The sequence below is a fragment of the Gopherus evgoodei genome, chromosome 23, assembly GCF_007399415.2.
Source record: "Gopherus evgoodei ecotype Sinaloan lineage chromosome 23, rGopEvg1_v1.p, whole genome shotgun sequence".
Classification (NCBI taxonomy): Eukaryota; Metazoa; Chordata; order Testudines; family Testudinidae; genus Gopherus; species Gopherus evgoodei.
In genome coordinates, this window is record NC_044344.1 from 5,884,274 (window position 1) to 5,907,886 (window position 23,613).

Below are 23,613 nucleotides of genomic sequence, written 5' to 3' on the forward strand. Positions count from 1 at the left end.
TAAGCGATCCGCTTTGCAGGTCCCCAATACACTAGCGTTAACTTTTGCCCTTAGAAGCCGTAAAAAGGTGTCTACGGGGCCCGATCCTGCATCTGTCGAAGCCAAGGGGAGATTTGCCATTTGATCTAAAACCGAAGCAGGATCGGGCCTGTCGTTGGAAAGACTGAGCGCCGTTAAGAAACCTTCCACCCTTCGCCTCCCCGTCCCATCACTCTCAGCCCACTGGCGGGGCGTGAGAAATTTCCATGTAACTAACAACCAGGAGGACTAGACTCTGAAAAATTAAACTTTATTAGACTGAGGTAGTTGAATGTCAGAATACAGAAGGGGGGAGGGGAAACCCCGATAGGCTTTTTTCCAATGTAATTTTCTCCTTAAAACGAAACAAAACAAACAAACTCCGAGTTCTTAATGCTGGTCTATGCAAAAGTTTCTTGGATGGGCGGGAATAATTACACTGTATTTTCCATTATTAAATAGAGTTTCGCTCGGGCTCAGAGAAAGGAGGGGAGGGATGCTACTTTCCTTAAAGAGTTCAGGCTATCACAATAGACAATAAATATCATTTGAATCCAGCAGTGTAACCGAACGGTCAATATCTGGTTCCGCTAAGCATGGCACACTCGCTAACAAAATCACCCCCCAAAAGTACCCGGAGGTCAGACTTTTCCAACATTATTTTTTTGTGTGGCTGGCAGCATCCAAACTCCATGCAAATTTAAAACAAACCCCAAACACACGAAACATTTGAACAGCACGGAAAGCCGCGATAGTGCAAAACGAGGGGAAAGGTTTGTGTTCTTTTCTCAAAGGCCTCTGGCTTATTAACAGGGCAAGTCTCACTCCAAGATATACAAAGTTTAAAAGTGGGGGTGGGGAGGAAAACACTTTTTACAATCTTGTGGGAAGAAAGGACTCGGGGGAAAAATAATTACATCAAGCAACGAATTCTTACAGCTCAAAGTCATTGTGCACATTGTGGGGTGTGGGGGTTGTTGTTTTTTTGGAATGGAAATAATTAAATTCTTTTCAGAAGTTTCTCTGGTTGAAAGTGCAATCCCCAAACTTGGGGTGGAAACGTCCCTGAGACAAATGGGTCGTGCCAGGAATGTAGGTTAAAGACACAGCCAGCCCCTCCTTTTTGGAGTGAACTGATCCTACGGGACGGGCTCATGAAGTAAGAGGGAAGGACAGAGAAATGCAAGCAGGGGTAGAACCATCACAACTCCGGCAACGGGGCACCAGTTAGTGGAGTGGGGTGTGGGCCGGGCTGGAGTGTGTGTATGGACGTGTGGGAGGGTACGTGGGCTGGGTATCCGTGCCTTGGCTCAGTTTGCAGGGAGAGGGCCTTATCCTTCCTGCGCCTTGAAGGGACCGTTTCAGGAGGAAACAGAGTTGGGAGAGGCCTCAGGTGAGGTGAAGTTGGACTGGTCCGAGGCTTCGCCCACTTCCTTAGCAGCCCTGGGGGCAGGAGCGGGGGCCAGGCCTTCCTTCTCCCGCTTTTTCTGCTTCATCCGCCGGTTCTGGAACCAGATCTTCACCTGGGTTTCGTTGAGTTCCAAGGTGGCGGCGATTTCCACTCGCCTGGCCCGAGTGAGGTACTTGTTAAAGTGAAACTCCTTCTCCAGTTCCGTCAGCTGCTTGGTGGTGAAGTTGGTCCGGATGGCGTTGGGGGGCCCGACCAGTCCATATTCAGACACTTTAGCTGTTAATGAGCAAACACACAGGAAGCAGCAGCAAAGCGTAACGCGTTAAAGCAGTGGGGAGGGCTGACATGATAAGCGAGGCTCTCTCCCGCTCTCTCTCCAGCCATCCATCACCCCGCCACACTCACCACTTCAGCATCCGGGCCAGTTTCTCGCCCTTAGCTCCATCCACTGCAGGGCCCGAGCACTCTCTGTACCTGCACGGGTCCCTCCAGCACCGGAAGGCTCCCCTCTGAGATGAACAGCTCACCTGCTCTCTTCCAAATAGTCCGCTTTTGCGAGTCACTGTTTTCTCAGTTCGCTGGAAACTTTCATGGAACTGTCAAGATGGGTGAGGGAGGGAGGGAGGTTGGGATTTAAGGGGGGTTCTAGGGAAGGAAGCTGAACAATAGGGGAGTGGAAGGGGATAATCTGGAGGGGCCGGGAGCCACTATCATTCCCCACTAAGGGTAAGATTTAAATCGCTCGGGGCCTAGCACAGAAATTCAGCAGCCCTACATCACTCCAGCAGAATGCGCAGCTTTCAGGACCTCAGTCTACCTCTCCTGCAGCCATAATGTTGATCTGTTCCATTCTTTCTTGAGCTCCTTCCTTGTGACTTTGGAGGGGGACAAGCTCTCTCTCACAGCCAACCCACAAAAGATTTCTTCCCCCACCTCTCTTTCCACACACACACACACACAAATAAAACGATCGCCGAGTTGTCAAACTCACCTGTTTTGGGAGGATTCCTCTTCACTTTCATCCAGTCGAAGGTCTGTGTGAGGCTGGCGGTGGGGCAGAGCTCAGAGGGGCAGGCGTGATCTTTGTCCTCGTTTAGAGCAGCTGAAAGGTGGCTGTAAGCTCCCTGCAAGTAACCTTGCTGCTCCTGGCCATAGGGGTGGTGTTGGTACTGTCCAGACCCTGACACGGCAGAGCAGTAGCCGTCTGACCCAGAGCTGAGGTTAGATCCAGCGGGGGCAGATTGGAAATACACGCCATCCGTTTCCTGCTGGCTGAGGTAGAATTGGTGATGCCCGTAACTGGGATTGCAGGCTTGGGGCGGGTACCCTGCTGATGCAGAGCCCGAGAAGGGGAGGCCAAGCCCTGAAGGGTGGGGATGATGGTAGCCTGGGTTCGGCTGAGCAGGATGGCTGGGCACCGTAGCGCTCCCTGCTACTACAAAGCGTCCGTCTCCATTATAACTGTCACTGCTGGGTGTACCTGAGCAAGCAGGGAAGGAGGTTGCCCCTTGCTCTAAATGATGGTAGCCCTTGGGTGAGTAGGCGCTCGTCCCACGGTTACAAATTGCATACTCTAAGAAGGAGTTCATCCTAGTATTGTCCATCTGCCAGTGATGGAGGAGGGTCAACCTGTTTTGGGGGGATTTCGCCTGCCCTACAACCTTTAGATAGTATGTCAAAGCTGTAAAACTTCCATCCATGGATCGCTAGCCTTCGAACCCCCAGAGCCTCCCGAAAGGGGGGGAGTTGTGGGGTGGGACCACGTGGTTCGCCACAAATCCAATGAGCAGAGACCTCCTGAAGTTTGTCAGATATCTGCGCTCATCCATCAAGCCCCTGGCATTTGCATGACAAAGGAACTTCAATCAAACCCTGCCCATCAATCTGATAACAACACGTATATGTCAAAATCTTTCCTCAAAGACTTTAAAAGAGAGAAGGGAGTGGGGGGTGGGGAGCAGAGAGTTAGAATTATTCAAGACTGTTTTAAGTGTTAAAAAGGCCCTCACATTATAAGATGTGACCAACTTCTTCAGAACGTCTTCCCCCAAATAAAAAGTTTTTTTGCCCCAACTCCAGTTCAATGTGAGACAGAGACAGAGGTAGGGAGGTTTCACTACTTTTTCAACTATAAATATGCTCTTCTCTTCCTTTTAAAACGTTCTCTGCAAAGTGGCACGAACGTGTTTGGAGTTTGTTTGGATGAAAAGGCTAAAAAAAACCAAACCAAACCCAGCTGTACTTTCATCTTACTACTCTAGCTTTGTGACCAGAACCAGTGTGGGTAAAAGCTATTTAATTCAATCAATATTCTAATGAGCGGATGAAATAAACTTTGAAAGACAGAATGTCTTTGGAGAAACACCACAGTGCACGGTATAATAAAATGAAGAATGGGATTGAAAATATCTATCTATCTAATCATAGAAAAGGAGAAAGAACAGGAGTACTTGTGGCACCTTAGAGACTAACAAATTCATTTCAGCATGAGCTTTCGTGAGCTACAGCTCACTGCTTCTGGCAAGTTTCTTTTGAAAGCGTTTAATAAAGGCCAGGATTTTCAGCTGCTTTTTTTTTTCAGTTACAAACATAATTTGGTCTCTTTCTGATTCATTTATTATATCAAGGTCTTCTTGTGGCACCGTCCAAATTGTGGGTAGGTACAAAGAGAAAGAAACTGAAGTCAGACTTACCACTCCACTGTTAATATAATGGAAACAGAGGTAGGCAACATTTATTTACTTGTTAGCACATGGGAGACAAGAACATCTAACAATATGACGCCCACAGTCATTTGTTACTTGTCAGGATATTTACTGGTTACTCAGCCCTTAAGAAGAAGCAGGAGTTTTTTAGGCCAAAAGTTCACTTTAAGACATATATACAAGTTCTTTTAGTCCAGAGGTTTGGCTGATGCAACACATTTGGAAACAGGGACACTTTTGTTACAGAAACAGGGATAGATGTGACCAGAGCAGGGTCCCTTTTCCTTTAAAGCCTCCAAAGAGAAACTGAATGTTTTAGCTAGTTATATTTCTCCTGATGAACTAATGGACTTATGAAAAAGTTTCCTACATCACCTGATTTCTGTTCGTGAATACTATTTATGACGAGGTATCAGTTAGGCAGATTCTTTGAGTTACACGTGTACTGTGGTGTTTAGAACATCCGACTTTGAATAACACATAGGTAAACTAATTATCAAAACCGAAGACAATTAACACATGATTATTTTTGTAAATGAAATGCATGTTTAATTTAAAGCCAGGAGAGGTTTTTCTGTATTATACAGTACTTATTTGGGGGTTGGGGCAGGGGATGAGGAGGGAAAGGAAATTAATTTCTTATATTTAAATAATACTTAAAATAGATCACTCCTGGATTATTATTATTTTTAAAGAATCAACGTGTTCCATCACTGAACCCCTTTTACACAACCGCTCTGATCATTTTCAATTCTCATCAAATAGAGTAAGTTTTATTCTATTTAAAATATAGAAACATTCGAGAGTTTCCCGGATTGCCTCAAGGAGATCTCAAAATTGCAGCCATGTAGAGGGGAAGACAGGCTGTAGTCGGTATCCCCCACCCCCACCCCAATGAAAACCCTCTTAGTGAAAACCAAGCCAAGTTGTCAGAGCTGAGAGTTGTACTTTTCCAGAGTTTGGTCGCTATGTCAGGTTAAGAGAAGACATTAAAAGGCCTTCTTAGTGCGATCAAGCAATGGCCATGTATAGCATAACACTTCCGGCCCTGGACACAAAAGAAAACATTTAATTGGGGGGTTATTTTAAGAAAGAGGATCCTGAATCCTCTTTTCCCCCCACCCCCACCCTTTGGATCTCTCTGGCCGTTCGCCATCTGCTCCACTCTGTTAGCCTAGGCCCTGTCACCCCCATAAGGACGCATCATTGTGCTTTCTTCTTATCTGCTCTCTGGAACCCATGTGCCAAGTATTCACGGCGTCCCGGATAGATATCTGGGGCTAAGGGTGAGATCAAAGGCGCTGGGGTTAAAATAGCCCCGTCATAAGCTTTTATTTTGTTGTTGTTGCTGTAGTGAAAAAGCACCTTCCCCAGGGCCACAGTTTTCGATACTATTTGTAACTCCAGTTCAGTGGCACCCCTCCGCCTTCAAGTGGGATCCCATTGACTCGTGAAGGAAGGTGCTAGTCCGTACAAACGTATCAAAATCTCATCCCCATTGCGAGTAAAAAGTGGCTTATGCATTTACACCAAATAGCAGCCATGCCTAAGACCTTCAGCCCCATCAGAGAAAGGAGACATCCGATCATTGGTAACTACCAAAAAATAAAAAAAATCTCTGGTGTTCGCAGGTCATATTATGGGCAGCTGCTTCTCGAGAGAAGGGAGCCTACAGAACTTGCTGAAGCAACAGAAGAATGGGGATCCCATCAGGGGAAAGCGGTTTAGTCCATCAAATCTCTGGTCCCCTTCCTTCTTTTCTTCCCCCAAATACTTAATTAGTCATTACTCTTTAATTACATGTATTGCTTCATTAGATTAGACAATATTAATTAATTATATTCTATTATGTTTATTGCTTCATCTATCCCCTAAAGCACAACGACCGACAGAGACTTTCCGATGCTGCTGGTTTTTCGCTGGGTGGAATTAAAACAAACAAACAAAAATTTGCTGGGGATTTTTGAGGCTGGGGGAGGGGCCGTTTTAATTCTTCTGTTCGTGGGGGAGGGGAAAGAGTCCAACCTCACCAGGAGAATTGCTCATCGGTTGCTTGCACCGATTAGCGGCAAGTGACAAGAACGAGCGTATTAATTGCTGGCCTAGACTCCAGATCCTTTGTTATCTCCCTTTAAGCATTGAATATTCCATAGAGGAGGATCTCCTCCGCCTCAGCTGAATTTTGTACTCCTAATTTATGAATCCGGGCCTGCAGGTATCATTTTTTCCCGGAGCTAATGACTAATCCTAACTATAGGCTTTATATGAGGTGACCGGTCTTGGGGGTTTCCCTTAGCACGCTCCAATGGTCCATCTCCAGCAGTGACCAATGCGGAATTCTTCAGTGGCGGACACTCCCTGTACCCCCCCCACACGCCTCCAGAAACACACTCGCGACGCATATAATTGCGTAACATTATGCTACTGGGCGCGCAGGAAGAGGCAGGGAAGTTCCTACCGCAGCGTCTCGGGCAGTTCATCTGATGGGCTTCCCTTGTCGTAAACAACTGCAGCAGCTGCCCTGTAACGGCGTAGGAAAGAAATCCAGCCAGGGAGAACCATATAGTGTCCCCGTCCCCCCCGCCATGCCTATGATTTCCCAGGCTTTATGGGAGCCCTTAAAAAAACCTTGCTTCTTGCTTGCATATATGTACCTGCCCCTGGAAATGTCCACTACATGCATCCGAGGAAGTGGGTATTCACCCACAGAAGCTCATGCTCCAAAACGTCTCTTAGTCTATAAGGTGCCACAGGATTCTTTGCTGCTTTTATAGATCCAGACTAACACGGCTACCCTCTGATACTTGTCGAACAGGACATCCCCTAGGCACAAAAAGGGGTCCCATGGAACCTACTGGTGTGTTGATCTGAAAAGGGAAGGTTTCGCGCTCTTTCTTGAGCGATTGCTTGGTTTTAAACAGTTTGTTTGACATATTTGATACTGGAAGGAAAGAAAGAAAGAAAGAAAGAAAGAAAGGGAAAATCTATAGCAAAGTCTTTTGTGGCAAGATCTTAACGGAAGTGGAGTGGGTCTTTTAGAGGTATCCATTTGAAAGAGGCTCTGCCATCGAAAGTTAAACATTTCCAAGGTTTCATGGCACTGAGACAGACTCTTTTATTTTGAAGATCAATATAAGGGTTAGCAGAGAAAGTTTGTTACCCCCGCCCCCAGGAAACGTCACGTCGGGCTTCTCCGTTATTTGATTCATAAGGAACAATGCTGATCAATCAGTAGCTTTCGGACATCCTTACAAAAATATTGGATTTGGCCTTTTTTTTTTTTAGAATTAGGTATTTTGTCAGTGATTTTTACAGCACCTCCTCTATTTGTGATATTTGGGTCCAAAAAGGAAGGGGGGGAGGGGGAAATCCACTTCAGAGGTTGCTATCCAAAGAAATATTGACGAGAACCTCTGAGCATCGCTGTTCCTAGATCCCGACCCCAAAACACGGGCCATTGTGGTATTTAGTCTGATTTCCCCATAACACAGGCCAAAGCGCTCCTCCACAGTAATTCGGTTTTGAGCTAAAAAAAAAATCCAATCTAGATATAAAAATGGTCAGTGGTGGAGAATGGCACACAGCCGCGATGGTTCATTACCCTCCCAGACTGAAAATGATGCTCTGTTGTTGTGAGGGAAGAAGAAGGTACATTTAAATTCTTACCTGTTGTGCTCCATAAAGCAACAAGTGTAGGGTTGGGTATTAATTCAGACCAGAGGATTTTCATGGAGACCGTGTTTGGGGCGATAAATAAATAATTGGAACTCCATTCTGTGTATTGATATCTCCTTGCAGCTGGGGTAAATGGACACAACTCTCCTTTTAGGATGCTGCAGTTTCCCTTTTTTCCCCCCACCAGCAGATAATTTGGAGCCTGGAGTTACTCATCTAAATCCATACTCAGGTACCTACGTACAAGCGGACTCATTTTCAAAGTTGCTAAGTATATGCGAGTTAATGGGAGGTACAGGTGCTCAACATTCCGGGGGAGAGGAAGAAGCCTCTTTGGTTCAGGTGCGTTAACTGTGGATTGAATTGGCTAAGGGTAGGCTTCAAAAAATGAATATACCCCCCATTGTTGCTGTTCGGAGCGTCAACTTGCTGAGTGGAGGATCTGAGCCAGAGGTGCCTGGCTATGTATTTCCGTTTCAAGAAAAAGTGTCAAGCCGCGCGGAGGAAAAGCTCTTCTCCATTGGCTGTTTGATCCAGCTTCATCTTTCTGTTGTGAGCCTGGATCCATTCCAGAACTGAAAATCTGTGGACTCACAACGGCTGTCAAAACATCGGTTTGAATTTAGTCAGACGCCTTTAAAACTTTCCAGCTGGGTGAGAGTTAAGTGGCTAGGGGGGGTAGATGGGTATCTGTGTTAATGGGTTTTTTTTACAACCTGTGGGAGAGACTCAGATGCTCAGACTGACTCACGCATCCCTCATTAGGGACTAGACTGCAGTCCCCTGGAGAGAACAGGATTGGGACGAGGGAAACCTTCTCCTCTGCCACTGACGTTCTGGGTGACCTTTGGCGACTCACTTGCTCTTCCCATGCCTCTGTTTCCCCTCCCTCTAGTAAATTATAAAACGGGTAAAGGCAGGAGCATAGGGCATCTTGGTATGTGTTTGTGCAGTGCCCAGTACAATGGAGTCCGTAGGTAGTACTGGAATGGTGATCATTGTGCAACCCTTACACTCATTGGTGAGCGCTTCCTCAGGACATGAATTAGTCCCTTCGGTTGGACCTCAATGGGACAGCTCACCATTATGAGTAAGGGGAGCCCAATTTGCCCGGGAATTTAACAACACTCCTTGAGTTCAAGGCGATTTACACTAGCGCTCGGCATCTTGCAGAACAGGGTCCTATGAGCTTGTTCTCTTGAAACCAGACCTGCAATACGGATATTTCCTTTGGGGTTTTGGGGGAGATAATAATGGATCCATCTAGAATTGCGAGACACATTCAACAGGGATTACCTGCCCTATCACATCATTACTTGAAAGAGTTTGTTTAGCTCAGATAAAATCTCCTTTCATATTTTCACGGTCTTGTGGGAACGTATCAAAGAGAGGAAAAAGCGAACAGTTGGGTTGGTCATATCGGTGCATGACATGAAAAGGGCGCAGTTGCGCAAAGGGATGCAATGGCTATTGCTTGCTAAGGAGCGCATGGGGCTTTAAACTGTCAAAGCCTTGGGCAAACTCTGCTGGTTTATTCCTGTGTGACTGTGGCACAGTCGAGAGGAAGAAATTGAGATGCCGGACACTCCCGGTGCAATTTAAAACAATGCGGCGTTGCGTCCAGGATTGCAAGCAGATGTAACGGCAGAGATTGGTATTGTGGTGCATGCAAACATAGATGTCTAATGACAGGGATATCTGGAGATAGCTTCCATGCAAGCTAAATAACGCGAGAGAAGTGATCCCCAATGAGAGATTGTCTAGGCTTTGTTCAGATTCTGGTCTCAACAGTTTTGAGGAAGTTTGGGAAAATTTCCCAAGATAAGGTAATGGGCGCGCCTTGTTCCACTTGTGGCAGCACATAGCCTCCTCCTGGGATGCGCAGTTTAGTTCCTATTTTGTTTCCAGGGGCATTATCCCCTGGTCCTTCCCATGACCATATTCGCTAGCTCAACATCTTCAGGGCCTCAAGTAGCTCTGTAGCAAACACATGCCCAGACTAGATCGGCACCAGATAAATATGACTTTAGCATCATTACAACACGTGTGAGCGCATCCTATTTACATATTTCCAGGTTAATAATCGCTAGTCAGTTGCAGTATTTGGACAACGATCAGGGGGCAGAATTTGCTTAATAGATGCCCTCCAGTTGCGGAGAACAGAAGGGTAAGGTTTCAAAAAACACATGCTCCGTTTGTTTGACATTTTGAAGAAGGTAAAGAATGGCTGGACTAATGATGAAGTCTTACAGTCATTCAATAACTTAGATTTTATTGAATATCGCCCTTCTTTCCTCCGACATTTCAGTTTTGCTAATTAGGACAAATAAGAACGGTGGCTGGGAAGGAGGATAATATCTGGCGAGGGTCCATTTATTAAGTCGCTTTCCGCGGGTGTGGAATTGATTTGTGACTGTGACTGGCAGGTTTTCTAGACCTGCAGCAACTTTGAGAAGTCATTATGATCTGCAGAAGGGCCATTGTTAGAGATTTGTATTGATAAGGTGTCAGTATTTGCATTGGCGAGCGTTTAGAGCTCCGTTCTCTCCTCCTCGGCCCTGCCTCACCTCCTCCCTGGTAGATGTTGGAAAGAACCCAGCCATCATCACAAAAACGCCACCCCGGGGAGAGGCCGCCTGCCCAACACAAGATGTCCCTTATTCTCTCCACCTCCCAAAGGGGGTGAGGGGAATCAGCTGAAGGATTGAGTTGCTTGGAGATCGCCCGTTGCATGAGGAGCAACCTTCTCTGGAGAGGCAAATGGGGAAAGGCACATAAAAGATACGGAGAAACGTGTTACCTCCTGCATTGAAAATGGCTCAACTAATGGGGAGGGGGTGCGCGCGCGCGCGCGCCTGCGCAAAAAATGCCTTTAGTGTTTTTTTAGATAGGGAAAATTACTCTGTATGTTGGATGTATCCATTTTCACTATGTTCAGCTGATATTGACTAGGTATAACGAATTCCTTAATATTCCCCTGCAAGACTGTATGCAGGATTGCGGGAGGGTGGGGGGAAGAGGGGATGGGAAGAGATGTGAGGCGTTGGAACAAATGGCCCTTTGATAAACAGCGTCTGGCAGTGCCAGCCCTGTACTTGAGTGTGTTCCAGAAACTAGAGATATTAAATAAACTTAAAGATAATGAATAGCCTTCTGTGGTACTTTGGAAAGGCGCGTTCTGCCGGGACTTCAGGACTTTCAGAGCGGACAGGAGTGGCTAGTAAAAGGGTTGACTTCTAGAAGAGGAAGATCATGGCATTAATAGGAGGGTCGGTGTTTTTACTGGTATGTATTTGTTGAGTAAGAGGTGGTCGAATATTTGAATTGCAATATAGTTCTATTTTCAGCATAAACATTTTCAGTCCCGCAGTAACATAGCGCAGCAGCAGCGTTTTCATTTAAAAATATAGTGGAGCATTGGTTCTGAAAAAGCGAAGTGCTGTTAGCATTAAGACTAAAACGTGGAGACTGGAAAGCACAATTCCCTGCTGTAATTGGCAGAAATGTCTGGGATTTTTTTTTCCTAACCGCAATTTCAAAACGTGTATCTTTCTTACCCAACTGTTACCTTACCCCTGTTTTAAGGTTGGCTAAATTTGAAATTCTTAACCGTCACCCCCCCACCGCCAAAGCAATGGGAGATGACAATGGTATGTCTTCCTGCACCTTTCTGATATGTGAATTCTAGTAGTAAAATGAAGGCTAGCCAAATTCTTAAATCTTCGTCGAGAAGAGACACAGATCCGGCGGGGTAGAATGTTCTCTCTTTGTTGTACCAGAGAGAGAGAGAGAAATTCACCCTCCCCTATACTACAACTGTGTCGACAGAAGGGATTATTTACCTCCCTAGACTCCCACCCTTCCTTAGCCCCTAAGAAACTGCACAATATAAATATAGCTTCTATCATGGCGGCCTCTTTTCCTTGTCTGGTCACAGATTCCTGCGCCATTTTAAGCAGCCAGGAAAGAAAGAAGAGCCCCCTTCTCTTCCCCCCTCCCCACTCCCACGCTTTCCCCCGCCCCTAGTCTTCTGGGTTTCAATGCTACTTTCACACAAACTCGACTTGAACGCCTACCAAATTTCTGCCGTGTCTGGGGAAGCACCACTGACTTAGCAAAGACGTAATATGATTTATTTTTGTGTTACCGCGATTGATTCCTCCGCTGACCCCTTTTCATTCATAACAAGCCCCCACCCCCTTTTGATATATGAGTTTTGTGTTTAAAATTACATGTTGGACGAAAGCTTTCCTAAAAGGACGCGCGAGCCAGGACAGAGCAGCACAAATTGCTCTCGAAATCACCCCAGATTTATTAGTCCTGGTTTTTTTTTTCTGGCGTGTTTCCCCTCCCCCCGCTTAACTCCCCCACTTTTAAATGTGTTGCCTCCCCTCTTCTTTCCTTTATACCATTTAACTGCTGGTTAAAAATATGTAGTCAGGATGCACCCATGGAGTAGTTTTTGAATCTATTTATTCTTTTTTTCCCCCTTGTGTAGCATGGGGCCTTCTTAATCGGTAATTTTTTGCTTCAGGGGATGAGATATGGAGGATTGGATTTTGTCTTTCTGGACTGTCATTTGCTGTGATGTTAACACTCACTGGAGCCGGGAAATATTTATAGCAAACATCTAAACAGCAAACGTTTCTAATCAGAGTGCGCCGGACGCGTGTGTTCTCAGGACCGAGGGGAGTTCTTGAAAGTATTGTGTAGCGCTGAAATTTTAAACTGTGGGATCTTTGCATTTATATTTTACTTCCGTCGAATTTTAGCTAACAATATTTTTGCTAGAAGAGTGGGAATGGGATGTTTAAAGAATGAATATGTTAAAATTCGAAGCGAATGTCTTGCTTTGCTTTATTTTTTGAACAAAAAACCCAGCGCAGGGAAATCGAACAAGGAAGTTTCATAAATACAGTATTCCTTATGAAAAAAAATGTTATTTATGAGGTCACATTTCTTCTTACCCTCCCAGTCTGCACAAGAGAATAAAAAAACCAGCAGATAGTCGCAAAGAAAGCGAAGGTTCTAACTTCTGGGGGGAAATGAACAATGTTCTCAGAGACGAGATATAAAAATGGCAACACTTTGTTTGAATTTTATAAAGACATTTATTTAATCTATGAAAATAATGTACAATAAATAATTTGCCATTTACTATTAAAGGATTTGAATAAATAGTCTACATCTAAAACTTAAAAAGGAGGAAACAAAATTCCTCCGGGTTTTTTTATTATTATTATTTATTTTTATTAAGAAATCTAAAAGTTTCGTTCGGATTCCTGAGAAAGTCACTTGAAGGATTTACAAATGTTTTCTCTCGGGTGTGTGCGTGAGGGGTGGAATGTGTGTGTGTGGGGGGTTGTTTGTTTATTTCTTTTAAATAAATAAGACTAGAAGTGTAATAAAATATCTGGATTTAGTAAACACATAGGATCCTTTTATTTTTTGAGGCTATGGGAATAATTGTTTAAAGGATGGGCCATTCTATGATCTAGCTTCCACATTAGAACGAATTTTAAAGGGGGCGGGGGCGAGGGGAGACGAGGTCTGAGAAAGTACATGGCTCCATGATAGAAATAGTCTGGTGTCGAGTGGGGAGCTGGTGGAGGTGCGTGTGAAAGGGGCGACACGGCCAAGGCAGAGAGACCTGGGTGGGACTGTTACTGGAAATTCAGATGCTGCAGGTCTATAGTACACAGTGTGCTTGTAAAAAAGTCCAGGTCTTCCTCCGAGAAGTGGACGGGGCTCTGCAGGGAGCCCTGGAGGCTGGAATCTGTGGAGAAGATGCTCAGATCTGGCAACAAAGGAGACTCCTGCCTCTCCGGGAAGGCATTGTCCGCGCTGCCCGCTGCCCCGCTCGGTTCCATTATGGACCCTGGCTCTGCGGTGGGCGTTGGGTAGCCGGGGCTCTGGGGCTCTGCGGGCAGCTGCTGAGTGCTGGGCGGCTCCTGGCTCGCCTGGGTTTTGGTTTGAAAAGGGCAGGGGGTCTCCAGGGCTTGGCCAAACTGGGAGTTCTCCTCCGCCTCGTCGTTGCATTCTTCCAGGTTGGGGTAGCCGAGGTCCCCGTCTGAGGGGTCTTGGTGCTGGGTCTGCCGCTTGTGTTTCATCCGGCGGTTCTGAAACCACACCTTGACCTGCCGTTCGGTCAGGTCCAGCAGCGCCGCGATCTCCACCCGACGGGGCCTGCACAGGTATTTGTTGAAGTGGAATTCCTTCTCCAGCTCCAGGAGCTGGGTGTTGGTGTAGGCAGTCCGGAGCCGCCGGGAGCCGCCCGCGCTGGTCTCCGGGAGCCCCTGGGTATCTTCACAACACACACACAACCACCCATTTAAAAAGAGACGAGGAGGGGGGAAAAAGAGAGAGAGAGAGGGTTGAAATAAGCATCGTGATGAATGAGCTATATCCCTTAGCTACCCATTGCAGGGCAGGGCAGAACGGTGCTCGGTGCTAAGCAAGGGGCAGAAATAAACTGCCATAGGAGAAAACAGAATTTCCTATCCTCCCAAATCACCCTCATGGTCCGTTCCCCTACCCTCAAAGAAAACGATTCACTCCCCCAATCCCTCCACCCCAAGGGAAAAAAATCCCTGTCCTCCCCGCCCTCAAAGGAAGGGGGAATTTCTTCCCCCTTGTACATTTGTTGCCAACAGTTTGGAAACTCTAAATCTTTGTGGGGAGAGGGCGGGGGTGGCGGACCCAGTGGACACCGGCAAAATACCGCCCGTTTCACACGTTGTCGTGGTGGCATAATTTACCGGAATAATGCTTTTTTGTAAAAAAAGAAAGAAATCACACACTCCCTCCCAACACACTGAGAAAGGTTGTGCCCTTTGGGCCCCCAGAAAAAAAATCCGATATTTTGGGGAAGATTATTTTACCGAGAACACGTTGAAAGGGCTGTTGCGTTATTTTGCTATCTGTGGCTTCTTTTTTAATTTTATTTTGCATGTTCCTAATGGATACCGACGAGGCAAATTCTATCTCTTTCCCCCTCCTCCACGGCAGACATACACACAAAAGCTCCAGCAAATCTCTTCCTCCTACCGCACCCCAGCTCGCCAGCAGGCTGTAAATAGGGGGAAAAACATTTCTAGACTTGCAGAAATAACAGAAAAATCGAGCCCTGACATGTTAGAATTTGGCTTCCAATTCAAACGGATGTTACTGTAGCTTGTAGGTTTATTCCCTCTGAAAGATTTGCAGAACCAGCAATGATTCCATCTTTGCTTTGCACTGGAGGTGGGGGGAGACTCCAAAAATAAGGCTGCATATCGCTCCGATGTATTTTATTGCGTAACACCGTTTCAGGGATGGATGGATGGACGGGGAAGGGGGGGGCAGGTGAGGGGCGAAATGATGCCAACATGCTTATTATTTGAATCCTCTCCAACCCCACTAAACACCCCCATCACCCTCACCCCTGCATTGTACAAACCTGCAGGAGATCCAGCCGCAGATCCCGGGAAGGAGGAAGAGGATGGCGAAGAGGAAGAGGAGGATGGAGCCTGGGCAGCTTTCTTGGTTGATTTCTTCTCTTTCATCCAGGGGAATTCTGCGGCCAAAGGGCCAAGCTGGATTGGGCGCTGCTGAACCAGGCCATGGGTTGTTCTTTTTTGGCTTCTTGGTCTCGCCTGGATGCTGGAACAAGGATTCAGGCTGAGGAGGGTTTGCTCAAAAGGAGGTGGAATTAATGTCGAGTCCTTGATTGATGAAGTTTGAAATGTCTCCAGGACAGCGGGAAGAGACGTCAGGCACTCTGCGAGCGAAGGCTGACTATTTATAAACCCGATCTCCCTCTCAAATTCAAAATTCATGGCTTTTCCAGGGCCCAGTGGAAAAGGGAGGGGAGGTGGAGAAGGAGGAGGGAGGAAATCTTAGGGCCCCAGTTTTTTTTATTGTTATTGTTATGATGACGATTCTCAGGCTTTTATAATTGTTATATTGCTGATAATACAGGCGTATGGGGACCTTGCTCTATTAAACTGGAGACTGAGCCGAAAATGCAGCCAATTCCTGGTCACATGACCAGCCTTGGCCAATGGCAGGCGGGGCCTGCTGGAAAACAGAAAGCATTATTTTCTTTAATAGATTAAAATAAAATGTTCCTTAGGAAACATCTTTTGCCCTCCTTTTAGAAGGCCTTGGGCATTTAAATAGGTTTACCTCGATGCTGCAAAAGTGGTGATGCCTGTAAGGCAGGGAAGGGTGGGAATGAGGGTAGGATTTGCCTATTTAACTCTTTCCCTCCCTGGGAAAAGAGTGGCTTATTAGCACATTCTGGAAGACAGGCGCAATTAAGAAGAGAGCTCATTACTCTTTTTAAAGTTGTTGACAACGGATTGAAATCAGGAATAGAAAAGAACTTTCCTAAATTAAGGCAGAGGCTATCTCCATTAACAGCCAGAGAAGACTAAATCTAATCAATGAGGCAAATTGGACTTTCAGATTTACCAATATCTGCAGTTGGGATTTTTTAAAAAGTTCAGGGCAGTATGCAAGTTTAATTCAGAGTTTTATTTTTTTAGGCAGCTAGAGGTTCTTAAGAACATTTTAGATCCTTTGAAGTCATAAAGCAAGCATTAAAAGTTGACTAGAAAAATCTTAGCTTGTTAAATTACCTTAATCTCCCACTCCTAAGTGAGACCTAATGGATGCTTTAAAGTTTGCTGCAAGAGGAAAAACGTGTTTTAAGGTCACTGATATCTTGGAAATCAGATTTATGTCGCTAAACAGCTCCCCTTTAATAGATTAGGAAAAAATAATTAAATTAAATCATTTCCCAGTAAGATTTTTCCTTTTAAAGCCAGCAGCTTCACACATACCGAAAGAGAGAGAGAGAGAGAGATGATCAATCTTTTGTTCGAAAGCCTTTTGACAGCTGGGCCTTAACCAATTTACCAAAGAAATTTGGCTTTTATTAGAGTTATTGTGAGAGGAATTATTCGAAAACTTTAACCTAGAGAAGAGCAAAATAAGAAAAATTAGACCACGAACAATTCTGGGGGAAAAAAGACAAAAAATAATAAAGGATTCTGAAAGCTTAGAAGGTTTTTAGTTTGTTGGTTCAAGATCTATTTTCCCGCATCTTGTAGGAAAGAAGGGCTGGCAAACTGCAGTCATGCGGGCAGTAAAGCCTAGAAACGTTTGTCAGTTCAAACATCCGTGTGGGTGGTAAGCATTTAAAAAGAAACACAGAAATCTACAGCCAAGCCGAATTGCAGGGCAGCAAAAAGGAGAGGAAAATAGAACAGTGGGAAAATAGATGGCTGCAACCCGGACATGGGCTTAAAGTTTGGGACGTTTTGGAAACATACTTTCCCAGTCTGTTTGATTCGATTTCTCCTGAGATCAGGAAAAAAAGGTAAAAAACAACTGGCAAATCAGAAGAGATCAAAATCAAAACAATTTAAAATCTGGTTTTATTTGAATCTTAGTTTTAATAATAAAACAGGACGGTATTTTCTACTGCCCGGGCGACAGATTAGTTTATAAGAGGTGTGGGACATGCTGAAATAACTTGGAAAGTGACTAGAGCTTTCATTTTTTTCTTCTTCCTTACTAACACTAACGTTACAGCCATAAAACCTGTTGGGGAAACATTTTTTTTTGCTCTGTATTTCATATGGAGTGATCAGTTATGAAATTTTCTTCCTATTTGAAGGGGAAAGTCTTTTTTTCTTTTCTTTTCTTTTCTTTTTCTTAGATACCAATACCTTACATGTATACTGAACCTTAAAGGCAAATGCAAACTTCTTTTTAAAGGCAAAGACAAGTCGTCTTATTTAATACAATCATGTGCAAAATAAAACTGAGAACATGGGACGCTGCGAGGTGGGGAGGGAAGGGCGAAAGAAACAACATCAGTCTGAACCATGAAATGTGACATGGTATGTTGGTGGATTCACTTTCGCTTATTTTTTAAACTAATTCGGAGCAAAACCGAACAATATGGCGCCCACTTTTTTAGATTCAGTTACATCTCCCAGAAAATTATATTGGGGGAAGCCCCCAAAACCTTGAATATTGTTGTTTGATCTGATCTCAATCAAAGCTTCCATGCTGTTAAATCGTAGCATCACCGAATCTTAAATTTCTTCCTGCATGGATGGACATGATCCAGTTACAGTCCTGTGTAGAAAAGCAAATTTCTTCTTCTTCCATTTATTTATTTATTTATTTATTTATTTATTTATTTATTTATGGCTTATTTGGTTAATTATTACTGACGACTGCACAAAGGCTAGAATGACTAACCTGGCCTTTCGTGTGTTAAAAAGAAATCAAAGATAAAATGAACTGAAAATAATTGCTCGTGTAAAGTCTTCATTCGACCATATATACATACATAAACACTGCGTGTGTGTTTGTGTGTGGGTGTGGGTGTGTGTGGGTGTGGGTGTGTGTGGCCTAATCAAGAAGACTGTACAGGCAGGCACTACATGCCGCTAATTAATAAATTTAAACCATTGTTTCCAGCCGAAATGATGTTAGTTTTTAGTGCCTTTCCATCTTTTTTTCCCGCCTTCAAGAACAGTGTCAGGGTTGCAGTATCACCTTCCCTCTCAGACCTTTCTCCTTGCTTATTGGTTAGAGCAATGCAAATAGGGCGATTTTGTGTTGGACAGACAGTTTGTATCCCGTTCCAGCATCATAAAACTTTTATTGACCCACATCGCTTATAAAACAAGTTTTCTTAAGGCTCTGGAGCATAAAAGACAAATTATCCAGAGCATTATCTTCTATTTGCTTTTGCTCCTGCACATCTTTTCCCTCCCTTTCCCTAGCAGTTTAACCCTATCACAGCATCTCTCTCCCAGCACCAAGGTTTTATTCGTCTGCTTCTTCAATGATTTAATTTCACTTCAGTATTAAAATCCCTCTTTGCCTTTCTGTGATTAATCATTTTCCTTTGTTTTCATTTTAGGCCCAATGGCTGTGTCGTTCGGGTGACACGTGATCTCCTCTCTTTGTAACCTCAGAAGAGGACTGTGAACTTTAGTCTGCTTGGGAGAATTTTAAACAGGCTTCCAAGGGGCGAATGGGTGGGGTGAGGTGAGGGAAATAGAGACTAGCTATTAACTTTTTAATTAAATATTGTAGTCTAGGAATGTGTCAACGGTTTATAACCTGCGCTGTAAAACAAATAGGATTATAACCAGAGGGGTGCGCCATGGAGGAGAGAACATAGATACCCATCTATCTGTCTTTAGTCCCTGGGATATTTAAGCTTGTGTTTTGACTACTTGGTCTTTATTTTATTTTTTGCTTTTAGATCCGACTAATAGGACAAGATCCAAACTGATAACAGAAAGTTTATTCAAGAATTGTTCAACAGACAACCCTTAAGCAAGGAAATAAAATAACTACTATAGGAACAAAGAAAGATCTCCAAAGAGGAGGGATGACGTGGGAGGGGGATTAGCTATAGTTCTTCTAATTCAGGACTATACAATTACAGTCTGGATCTGCTCTCATGCCTCCAGTAGAACTAATTACGTTATTCATAAGTACGAGAGTAACATAAAACTACTGGTCTTTCTAAATTACAATAACTAAAATAAGCTTGGCGTACAATGACAAGGAAACACAATGTTCTTTATAACAAGTCAATACTAAAAAAGTACAATTTGATTCTTTTTCTCATATAAATACATGATGTGGGGGATAAATAATACAAAAAAAGGAAAAATATTTTAAACTGGCTATAACCAATAAATATATATGAATGTTCACCAGAACACACAGCTTTTGAAAGACGTCAGGATTTAGTGGACGAACGCCCTTCAAAGTTGTTTTAAACCCATTCAATGTAAACTCTAAGTGCAACAAAGATGTCCAGACAAGAAAGCATTAGCAAATACCAAAGGTCCATTCACTTCTGCTTCTTTTGGAGGACATACCGTTTGTTCAAAAATACCCTGTTTTCACGTTAAGTCAAGAGAGAAGGAGGAACAAAATGTAGGGATTTTTAAGTCTTAAGATTGCTTTTTTGTTAATGAACCCTAAACCAAAAAACCGTGTAACCGAATGGAGACTTCACTCCATAAGAGGCAAAGGTTAAAAATATCCAGACCTGTCAACTTTATCTTCCTCTCTTTGGCCTCTTTAAAAATATATATATATAAAACCAGCTTTGTTGCAGAAATTTATTTCCAGAACCTTTACAACTCTTAAGCCTGTTTGAGGACCGTGTGAAGAGGAGGAGGAAGAAAAGTTAGATTTCCAAATGTTGGCAGATATGTATATTTTCAGCTGATGGGGTGGGGGAGGAATTACTCAGCAAAAAAAGATGTTCTTCATCTCAGGAGTTAGACTGGAAAGGAAAAGGTAAGATTCTTTAGGGGGAGATTTGGAGGATGTAGTTTTCTGTGAATCTGTTTAGATTTAAAAAATGTATCTGTTCTTAATAGGCCAATTGTATAGATTTGGTGGGTTGACAGTATGCTGCCATTATCAATGTCCGAGGAATCTTTGTACTTATTTGTACCTTCTTTAAATATATCAGGTTGTTTTTGGTTTTATATCTTGCTAGATTTCCATAAAACTACACCAAATGTATTCAAAAGCATTTGTGTTGAGGCATTAGAAGGTATATCTATCTAGCGTTTAGATAGCTAGGTAGATAGATTAGATTAGATAGTGAGGTGTGTATGGAGATAGATAGATAGATAGATAGATAGATAGATAGAGAGGTGTGCATGGGGATAGATAGACAGATGCATCTTGCAAATAAATAGAATTAATCATCAGAAGTTGTGCTTAATGGGCTTAATAAAACCAGGAAAAGCCAGAAATTTCTCCGCTTGAAGGGCTAACAAGACAGGCCACCAAACAAATATCTTAAGGGCTCAACACAAATGTTTCTGAACCAAGTCCCACTGCGGATTCACACCCACATCCTCATGAGTCTGTCCTGCCCTCCCCCCAACCCTCCCTGCCCCCACCCTATCACAGGTGGGTGAGTTTGGGCGCCTCTTGGATTCGGCCCTGAGAAGAGGCGTGGTGCGTGGAAAGGTCTGTGTAGGTCGGGTGGGTCTCACATGGTCCATGGTGCTGGCTGGTTGGCATCTGTGGAGCCCCGTTGTAGTCCATGCTGGCAGAGTGGTGGTGTGGCAGGTGACTGAGGCCGTAAAGGGAGGGTCCCGAAGCAGGCAAAGAATCCACATAGCTGCTTCCAACGTATACAGGGCTGCCTTGCATATTAGGAGTCCCATATGTGCTCCCATTGCCCTGTAATATATGGGGATCGTACTCCGGCGCGGTGTTGGCAAACTTCTGTTGCGAGGGGCACCCTTTGATGGGGTTTTGGTAGTTAGTGGACATGGCATAGGCATTCTGGTGGGGCTTATTAAAGGAAGGAGGCGATGGGTCATCGTAGTTACTAGTCATGGTGTGCAAGGCATTCATAAATCCTGCCGAGGACTGCATGGGCTGGGGCGGGCTGCCCGTTGGGGAGGGCCCCCCCGAAGAAGACCCCATGCCTTTCGACTTCTGATCTTTTTTATACTTCATCCTCCGGTTCTGGAACCAGATCTTGATCTGCCTTTCGCTGAGGTTGAGCAGATTGGCCATCTCCACTCGGCGGGGCCTGCAAAGGTAGCGATTGAAGTGGAATTCCTTCTCCAGCTCCACCAGCTGCGCGCTGGTGTACGCAGTGCGGGCTCGTTTGGAAGCAGAAGACCCTGGAGGGCTTCTCTCGCCGCTGCAGCTTTCTACCGGCCCGAAATGAAATAAAAGATAATTACTTACATGCAGAAATTGAATGTACCGTTTCCTAATAAATCCTGTAACAGGCACGCGGACTTCAAACCCCCCACCCCCCACTCCTTTCCCATTAGTCTGCACTCTATAATCATGTCATTTATTAAGAGTTCTGTTCTCCAAAGCTGCCCCTGCTTTATGAAAATTTGATCATGTCACGCAGAAAAGGATTCCAGGGCCATTTATTTAGGAGTCGATTATTTTCAGCAGATAATTTGGAGACAATAATCTTTGGCAGGGGGCAGTGTTTTGAAAAGCAAATTAATATCAACCCGGGTGCCAGCGATGTGTGTATTGTGTTTTCATGTGTGTATATTTTATACTCACAGGCATATATGTGTGTTTTGTATAAATGCGGGTGTGTATTTAATATATGTGGTCACACGCACGCATAGCCACACACTTATATTTGTGCCTTTAATGTATATGCGTGTATATAATTGCACTTATAGAATATATATGCATATATAACACAAATACTATATTAAAACATACAAACACACACACACATATATAAAATAAACAGACACATATATATCTTTTTTGTGTATGTATGTACAACTATATATGATTATATTATATATAAGAGCAATTCCATGGTGTTCTTCTATCTATCTATCTATCTATCTATCTATCTATCTATCTATCTATCTATCTATCTATCTATCTATCTATCTATCTATCTGTTAATCGATAAATAGATGGATAAGTAATATACTATGGAATCCTGTGGCACCTTAAAGACTAACAGACTTTTTGGGGCATGAGCTTTCGTGGGTGAATACCCACTTCATCAGATGCATGCACCCACGAAAGCTCATGCTCCAAAACGTCTGTTAGTCTATAAGGTGCCACAGGATTCTTTGCTGCTTTTACAGATCCAGCCTAACACGGTTCCCCCTCTAATACTTGATACTATGGAATATCTTTAATATTGATAAATATGCTGCAATGATTATACATATGCATTTATGAGTAACTACATGCATTCAATGCTTCAGTCACCTTTGGCTGTGTACAATTTATTTGGTGCATTTTGCTACAGTATTACGGCATTTAAAATAAATAAATACATAAATCAGGTGTACCCAGCTAAATCTTCATAATGGGCCAAATCCGGTAAGCATTATTCAGGCCAAACTCCCATTGAAATCACCAGGAGGTTTGCTTGAATAGCGATTGAATGGCTTGGCTACTCCAACATCCACTTTCAGACAAGAACATTCAGACTGGTGGCTCCATTACCTCGCTGTTTAGGAAAGTGGGTGGTTACAAAAGCAGAACTTTATACCTGTGGTAGGGGAGCTGTTTTTCTGTTTGGAGTTTTGTCTCGATTCTTTCATCCAGGGGAAAATCTGTTTGGTGAGAGTTGCGTTTGAACTGAGATTTGATTTGCTGGGGGCAGTTTTACTGCTCCCTGACTGGCTATTGCTGTTACTACTGTTGCTGTTGGTGACAGAGTTTGGGGGTGGTGAGACAGGTGGGGCTTGATGATTCTCCCGGGGCAAACTTGGACGCATGCAGCTTCCATTCAGGTCTTTACTTTTTGAATGTGGGGCAGTGTTGCCAAGAGATTGGAGGGAGCAGGCAGACCTCTGGTAGTCATTCTCCACGTGAGAAGAAGGCTGGAAAGGCTGTTGAGGGCCATCATAACCAAACCCATTAGCACCCTGGTAGGAATAGCCTCCAAACAGCGTTGAACTGTCGTAGTATGTTGTTTTCTGCATCTCTGGGATTCCCAACAAATATTTTTACCGACTACCAGGGTCTTGAGACCCTTACGGAAGAACATTGGCACCCCAAGGTCACGTGACAATCCGTTTCCAGTTGTCTTTTGGAAGCTGACCTGAAAGGTTAGAAGAAACACACAATGATAGTGGCCTGGCTATGAATCCATCTTAGGTCGTGAAAAGCACATGACATGAATAGGGTCCTACAGAACAGAGCTAACAGATGCTTTGAACAGATTTGTCCTGTGTTCCTCCTCCCAAGGCTCATCAACTGTTTCAAAGTTTATTTTTCAAAGTTCAATGCATTTTT

General features: G+C 44.1%; 3 protein-coding genes across 3 annotated transcripts; all 3 read right to left on the reverse strand.

Annotated features, from left to right (window-relative positions):
* Positions 1–1,292: 1,292 nt before the first annotated feature.
* HOXB1 (homeobox B1) lies at positions 1,293–3,033 on the reverse strand. The gene is made up of 2 exons (XM_030541383.1): positions 2,421–3,033; positions 1,293–1,705 (listed from the first exon to the last, which is right to left on the reverse strand). The coding sequence occupies exons 1-2, from the start codon at positions 3,031–3,033 to the stop codon at positions 1,380–1,382; spliced, it is 939 nt and encodes a 312-aa protein (XP_030397243.1). The 3' UTR covers positions 1,293–1,379.
* Positions 3,034–12,964: 9,931 nt separating this feature from the next.
* Positions 12,965–15,626, reverse strand: HOXB2 (homeobox B2). Its single transcript, XM_030541277.1, has 2 exons — positions 15,248–15,626; positions 12,965–14,113 (listed from the first exon to the last, which is right to left on the reverse strand). The coding sequence occupies exons 1-2, from the start codon at positions 15,624–15,626 to the stop codon at positions 13,473–13,475; spliced, it is 1,020 nt and encodes a 339-aa protein (XP_030397137.1). The 3' UTR covers positions 12,965–13,472.
* A 3,482-nt stretch (positions 15,627–19,108) lies between these two features.
* On the reverse strand, positions 19,109–23,318 carry HOXB3 (homeobox B3). Its single transcript, XM_030541193.1, has 2 exons — positions 22,865–23,318; positions 19,109–21,524 (listed from the first exon to the last, which is right to left on the reverse strand). The coding sequence occupies exons 1-2, from the start codon at positions 23,298–23,300 to the stop codon at positions 20,761–20,763; spliced, it is 1,200 nt and encodes a 399-aa protein (XP_030397053.1). The 5' UTR covers positions 23,301–23,318; the 3' UTR covers positions 19,109–20,760.
* Between the last annotated feature and the right edge of the window lie 295 nt (positions 23,319–23,613).